Here is a 7,421-nt window from a genome sequence, read left to right as displayed (position 1 = left end):
AGTATCAATACGGTGATACTACATATTAATATGTATTGTACTAGTAGTAACAAAAATATCTTATTGTTACTAGTAAATTATGTAACTACTTTACTATACTAAACTAGTGTACTAGTATACTACTATAATATAGTATACTAGTAAACTAGTAGTAACTAGTACTAGTAGTAAAATATGTAGTATCAATACATAACAATTTTTTTTTGATATGTAGTATCAATACATAACATACTACATATCAATATGTAGTATCAATATATAACATACTACATATCAAACATACTACATATCAATATATAACATACTACATGTCAATATGTAGTATCACTACATAACATGTTACATATCAATATGTAGTATCAATATATAACATATTAGTACTAGTATACTAGTTACTACTAGTATACTACATACTACATATGTTATTACTACATATTACATACTAGTTACTACTAGTATATTACATACTACATATGTTATTACTACATACTACATACTAGTTACTACTAATTACTACTAGTATACTAGTTACTACTAGTATACTATACTACATATCAATATATAACATACTACATATCAATATGTAGTATCAATATATAACATACTACATATCAATATGTAGTATCAATATATAACATACTACATATCAAACATACTACATATCAATATATAACATACTACATGTCAATATGTAGTATCAATACATAACATATTACTACTAGTATACTAGTTACTACTAGTATATTACGTACTACATATGTTATTACTACATATTACATACTAGTTACTACTAGTATATTACATACTACATATGTTATTACTACATACTAGTTACTACTAGTATATTACATACTACATATGTTATTACTACATACTACATACTAGTTATACTACATATCAATATATAACATACTACATGTCAATATGTAGTATCAATACATAACATACTACGTATCAATATGTAATATCAATACATAACATATTACTACTAGTATACTAGTTACTACTAGTATACTACATACTACATATGTTATTACTACATATTACATATGTTATTACTACATACTACATACTAGTTATACCACATATCAATATATAACATACTACATGTCAATATGTAGTATCAATACATAACATACTACATATCAATATGTAGTATCAATACATAACATATTACTACTAGCATACTAGTTACTACTAGTATACTACATACTACATACTAGTTATTACTAGTATATTACATACTACATATGTTATTACTACATACTAGTTACTATTAATTACTACTAGTATAGTACTAGTATACTACATATGTAATATGTAATATGTAGTAACATATGTATTATTATACGTAATGTTATATATTAGGGTTAGTAGAGTAATTTTTACTCTTTTCAAAACTTTTTTGGACTAGGGAGTAAATATTTTTTGGCGCTGGACTAGCCAGTAACCCGGGTCGAGTTTTCTGGACTAAACATTAAATCCCTCAACCCACAAACTAGGGATATATAGTTAATGGGTCTCATACTAGGGGTATCTTATTTATTTACTTTGGATAAGGTAATGTATGACATCAACACTACGTTATGTTGTTTTGTAGACATGCATATCGAGCAAGAGAAAGTCATTTGTAAAATGCAAGCCAAACCAAAGAGTACATCAGTCTCACTTCGACACTACACTATGCTTTGTTATCATAAATTACTTAAAAATCATTTAGATTTGATTTGGGTTGAAAGTTTAGTGTTGTTGTGTTAGTCAAAAGGTATACACGGAGGAGACTCTCTTTCACTCGCAGTGCGTTTCTTTTTCTTTGAAGCGGGTATGTTTTGGTTAACAAATTCAGGGAAACTTTACTGTTCTCGGTCTTCAAGAGTTGATGTACAACAGCACTTGTGTCCTTCAACTTCATTCACATGGTCTCAAATATTTTAAGATCACTGGCCCCTCTCTTTTCTTGTGTGTTCAGTGTAGGGCACCCATGGATGCCGGATTCGTACTTTAAAAGTTGAAACACTGTCAAGTCCATTTGATAAATGGGTGTAGACAAATTTCACGTCACAGGGTACGCGTAAACAATGTTGATGCTCCAAAATTTTATGCCAAAAAGGAAAAAATTGATGCCACCCAACTAATGATGAACTTCCATCTGGGAACACCTATATATAAGGTTGATTGTCTCAGGTCGGTAAAGCGTTTGACAAATAAAGGAGGTCAGTAAAAGCTCAATTCTATGATCCCTCAAGGATAGCCCCCATTTGTCTTTTTTCTTCAAAAGATAGGGCAAAACCCACACGCCTCTTTCTTTGACGCCCAAAATCTACATCCCCTCCATTTGAAAAGCTAAATCTTCTAATGAATCAAAAGGACTCACAATAAAGTGTGAAATAAAATCAGTCTCACAAATACATTTCAAATTTTCAACTCCACTCAAATCCAATTCTTCTTAATCAATCCTCTCTTCCTATATGCATATTTTTCACCTTCAATTTTCTTCGAAAATAAAAAATAAAAATGAATTCAAAAGTTCTTTATGCTTGTCAAATATCTTTTTTCTTTGCTTTTAATACTCCAAAAGAATGCTAGATTGATGAACATGAATGCAATATTAAAATGTTTATAGTCATTCAAAAACACTAGTTATGAAGTAGTGTTTGAAAGGGTAAAAGGGATTACATATGAATTGACGTAGTAATTATCCGCGGATATTCCATGATTTTTTTCACTCTTTCTTTCCGTATTGTAACGAAGTCACCTTGCTCATTATTATGACTCGACTAAACTTTGATCGGTTTTGGTCTTGTTTACTCAGTTGTAACTAATTTATAAGACTTAAGGGTCTGTTTTTCTTCGTGTATCTTTACTTAAATGTGTTTCGTTCTCATTTAAAGTTCGAGGAAATTGAACAACGAGTACTGAAAACAAAATTCTAACGTAACCTCGGTAAATCTTCAAAATCTTGTAATCTAGTTTATTTAATACTAAAATTTTCTAATCTTAAGGCTGTTTATCTAAGTGCATGTACGTAACCTCGGTAAATCTTCAAAATCTTTTAACTGCATGTACGTAACGGGGACGACCAAGACCCCTCCATTTTCTTTGTGTAGAGAAAGCAAAAGAGAGTCGTTTCTTTGAAATTTCTGGCTTATACTTTACTTTTTTGGACTGTAAGTTTTGATTAGGACGTAAAAGTTGGTGTTTTTCCAAGCAGTATATAAATATCGAGTTCCATGCTTGAAAATATGTTCAACTTTTGAGGGATATCTAAAACTCTCTGAGAAACTAGAGCTAGAAGGTACAGATAATTCACCTATTGATCAAGTTATTCGAGAGCATCAAGAGAAATAACTAAAGAAAATGGTTAGAGCTCCATGCTGTGAGAAAATGGGACTGAAAAAGGGACCATGGACAGTTGAAGAGGACCAGATTTTGATCACTTACATTAGTCGTCACGGTCATGGCAATTGGCGGGCGCTTCCAAAACAAGCCGGTATGTGCTCGTAAACTTCTGTTATTTGTTGAAACATTGATTGAGATTGAGAATAAACCAGTGTTGAATGGTCATGGCTTAACTGTGACTTCTTAGCAATTTCTTGTTTTGTTTCTTTTGGTTTGTTGGTACAGGTTTACTCAGATGTGGGAAGAGTTGCAGACTTAGATGGACTAATTACTTGAGACCTGATATTAAACGAGGAAATTTTAGTCGCCAGGAAGAAGAAACAATCATCATGCTGCACGAGATGCTCGGTAATAGGTGTGTACTCAGACCGGGTTTTCGTAACTCGAATACTCTCGTAGAATTAATCCAGCGCAGCTACCTAGCTAATGAACATCAAGTTATTCCTTTCTATTTCTGTCTTTTGACATCTGTGTGCAAGTCTACTATTCTTGTGTTGATATTGCTAATCGATTAGTTGATATATACTGCAAGAAAATTAGAGTTCATACTCAAAATTATTCCTTTCTATTTCTGTTTTTTGCCTTAAGATGGTCAGCAATTGCAGCGCGCCTACCGGGAAGAACAGACAATGAAATTAAAAATGTCTGGCACACCCATCTCAAGAAAAGACTGTATAAACAGAATCAAACTAACCCTGCAGCCGAACATTATGCTATGGACATTGCAAAAAGTGAATCAAATCCCACGGGTGAATCGAATTCATCAAAGTTGGAAGATCAGAACTACGTTCATCTATCCCCACAACATTCATCTAGTGAATTCTCCTCAAGTACAGAATTTTCGGATGCAAATGCTGACAACCACATCAATGAGAACACAAACATGGACGAAAACATTTGGTCACAAGCATTCTCCACTGAAGATTTCAAGACAAATGAAGATTATCCGGCCATCACAACAGACCCATATTTTCAAGTTCCTTCACCTATGCTTTCTACAACAACTTATGGATCGACCGTCGAATACACAGATTTCTGGTACAAGTTATTGATGGAGGCAGGGGAATTGCTGTAATTTTCGGAGAAGTTAAAAAAGACGGAATACTGTTTGAGTTTTGTTGTAGCGTAGAAGCATCAAGTCGATGTCACTGTAGTGGAACGATAAAATTTTCGGGAGACGACACCAATGACCTGAGTTCGATACTAGTTCTCACTACAAAATTTGCCGACCGAGTAAAAACATGAAAAGTATGATGCTCAAGGTAAATAGTGATGAAATGTAAAAAATTTGTCTTAAAGTTTGAACCGAAGAGGAGAGAAGATTTTCCATTTTTGCATACAGAGTTTGAATAACTTGATAAATATGTCATGAAATAAACTGCTAACATTCGAGTATTAACTTATGTGTATGTTTGACTCAAATCAATCCGAATACGTCATGTCATTAATATCCTAATACGTCCATGTTCACGAAAACTCTTCTGTTGCCTCCCCCAAGGCCTAGTTAGTAAGTTCGCGAATGATTCGCGAATCATTCGCGAATTTTTCCGTATCACGAATTTTACCGTCTTATTCGTGTACGTTTGCAACTCCGAACCCAAGTCGCGTATTATGTGGCATTTCCGAATTATTCGCGAACCGTTCACGAATTTTACGTATCCCGAATGATACGTCCGCTTAATTCGCCATAAATTCTTTAGCTTTTACTTTTCAAAGACTCCATTTTTTGGGCTTTACTGCCTCCCGAGCATACACGACCGAATATTAGACGTGTTGTGATTTTTATGAAACAAAAACGACTGAAGAGATTTGAAGGTGAAGGTGAGAGAGATCTCAAACTCACTAACCAAGCATCTAAACCACCATACGACGTCCTCTTGGATAACTAATGTTGTATATATTATTAATGTCATCATATTAAGTTTATTTTTTCTTTAAATAACTCACACATATGCATAAAAATTGGTCTATGACCTTATAAATACAAATTATTTGTTATATATAGATACCGAATTTTCAGAGCCGAACTCACATTTATAAATCGAATCATACACGTACGTATGCCGTTCCGAATTACTGACGAATCACGTCCCGTTGACCGAATTTTGGACCGAATCTGAATTTTACAAAACCGTATAATACTCGTACGTTTGCCGTTCCGTACGTTTGCCGAATCCCGAATTACTAACTGGGCCCCAAGGTACTTTTTCCATGGAATACACTTACCATGAATTTGTTTTATCTCTGGTTATCAAATGTAACATAAAGTCCATTAATCTTGGAAGGGAACTTGGAAGAGTAAACTATTCGACTTCCTCTTCCATGATCTAAACCAAATGATAAGGGGCACGGAATTTCGAATTTCGAGTTATTCCACCGTGATCCATACCAAATGATAAGGGGCATGGAATTTGGAACTTCGAATTATTTTGCCACAAGAGTTTCTCAATGAGTAATAAAAAGGCGATTACAAGAAAAGACAAATTAGCAACTAAAGTATCCAAATCAAGGTATATAACAGATACACCCGAATGATTTTCACTTTTCCCTTGAACGCCTCAGATCAATTCATTTTCTAAGGGCTTTACAACTTGTTGCTAAGCTACATGCTTGTGATTTCAACCTCTGAGGTTATTTAGGGAGAGGACTAAACCGCTAATTTGTCGTATTTCCTAACTTTTGATTCGAGAAAGACTAACTCACTGGTAAAGAGCGCAAGACTTCCTCGTGAATCTCCACTATTTGAATATGGAACATCATCACAACCAATGAGCCTTAGTTGCTTTGGTTGTTCGAGTGACTTCGTCTATCTCCTACTGGTTAAATGCTTGAAGACCAGTTTAATGTGAGATGAACCATGTGTTAGAGCACTGCTCGGTCGAACTCGCAAGCGTTGCTATCTCAAGCTTGTTTGTCAAGTTTAGTTGATCAAAACTATATACTTGGTTTCTAGTCAATTAAGTAATCTCCACTATTTGAATATAGAACATCATCACAACCAATGAGCCTTAGTTTCTTTGGTTGTTCGAGTGACTTCGTCTATCTCCTACTGGTTAAATGCTTGAAGACCAGTTCAATGTGAGATGAACCATGTGTTAGAGCACTGCTAGGTCGAACTCGCAAGCGTTGCCATCTCAAGCTTGTTTGTCAAGTTTAGTTGATCAAAACTATATACTTGGTTTCTAGTCTACTAATCACTATGTTTCGGATTAGGATAGAAGTGTGTAGTTGAGATTTAGACTTCACGGTGTTCACCAATTGAAGAAGAAGATCTACTGAAGAGCTTGGAGGAACTTCATCAACAAAAGGTATGTGGAGACTAAAACTTATCTATCACTCAGAAGTCTATTCTATTCTATCTTCTAAAGAGACTAAGTCGTATAACCATATAGACTTTTACATTATACACAATTCAAATTTCGAGCGGAGTTTATCTCGTTTATATATTTCTCGAAATACGTGTTGGAAGCTTTTAGCTTTAGCTTAAAATTCATCATCTACTTGACGAGTTTAGTTGGAGACAATTTAGTTGTTGGAAACTAAATATTAAGTCAAGATGATCATGTGAAAATTACCTTGAACTTCTTACATGATTTGCGTGAGACAATCATTTGATGTTAACTTGGGAAGTTTCGTATTGATCGATTAATCACTTGAAAATTACTTGAAGCTAGTGGTATGTGTAAGATTACCATTGTTGTCTTCTAAGGATGTTTCAATCATTGAATGAGAGTTTAGAACGACTACCAATGCCTGGATATATCAAAGGTTTGTATGCTAACTGTGAAGCTCTAGTTCAAGTCTGGAACTCTTGTTTGCGAACTATGTTTGCGAATGGATTTACCTGTGAAAAGGTCCGGAACTGTTGTCCGCGTACTCTGTTTGCGAACGGCTGGACAAGGCTAAGTCCAGAGCTGTTGTCCGCGTACTCTATTTGCGAACGGATAGTCAAGGCTAAGTCCGGAACTGTGGTTCGCGTACTCTGTTTGCGAACGGCATGACTAGGCCAAAGTCCGGAACTG

General features: G+C 34.4%; 1 protein-coding gene across 1 annotated transcript; it reads left to right on the top strand.

The window, feature by feature from the left end:
- The first annotated feature begins 3,270 nt into the window (after positions 1–3,270).
- On the top strand, positions 3,271–4,794 carry LOC113319243 (transcription factor MYB4-like). Its single transcript, XM_026567514.1, has 3 exons — positions 3,271–3,490; positions 3,625–3,754; positions 3,988–4,794. Exons 1-3 carry the CDS (start codon positions 3,358–3,360, stop codon positions 4,472–4,474), a joined length of 750 nt encoding a protein of 249 aa, XP_026423299.1. The 5' UTR covers positions 3,271–3,357; the 3' UTR covers positions 4,475–4,794.
- The last annotated feature ends 2,627 nt before the right edge of the window (positions 4,795–7,421 follow it).

The sequence above is a fragment of the Papaver somniferum genome, chromosome 10, assembly GCF_003573695.1.
Source record: "Papaver somniferum cultivar HN1 chromosome 10, ASM357369v1, whole genome shotgun sequence".
Taxonomy (NCBI): Eukaryota; Viridiplantae; Streptophyta; class Magnoliopsida; order Ranunculales; family Papaveraceae; genus Papaver; species Papaver somniferum.
The sequence above is the reverse complement of the archived record's forward strand: the minus strand, read 5'-3'. Positions and strand labels throughout refer to the sequence as shown.

What these genes read in the sequence shown, in the direction of transcription:
- LOC113319243 (XM_026567514.1), top strand. Translation starts at nt 3,358, where the DNA reads ATGGTTAGAGCTCCATGCTGTGAGAAAATGGGACTGAAAAAGGGACCA. An exon ending in GGCGCTTCCAAAACAAGCCG is followed by an intron (nt 3,491 to 3,624) that starts GTATGTGCTCGT and finishes TTGTTGGTACAG; the next exon opens with GTTTACTCAGATGTGGGAAG. An exon ending in CACGAGATGCTCGGTAATAG is followed by an intron (nt 3,755 to 3,987) that starts GTGTGTACTCAG and finishes TTTTGCCTTAAG; the next exon opens with ATGGTCAGCAATTGCAGCGC.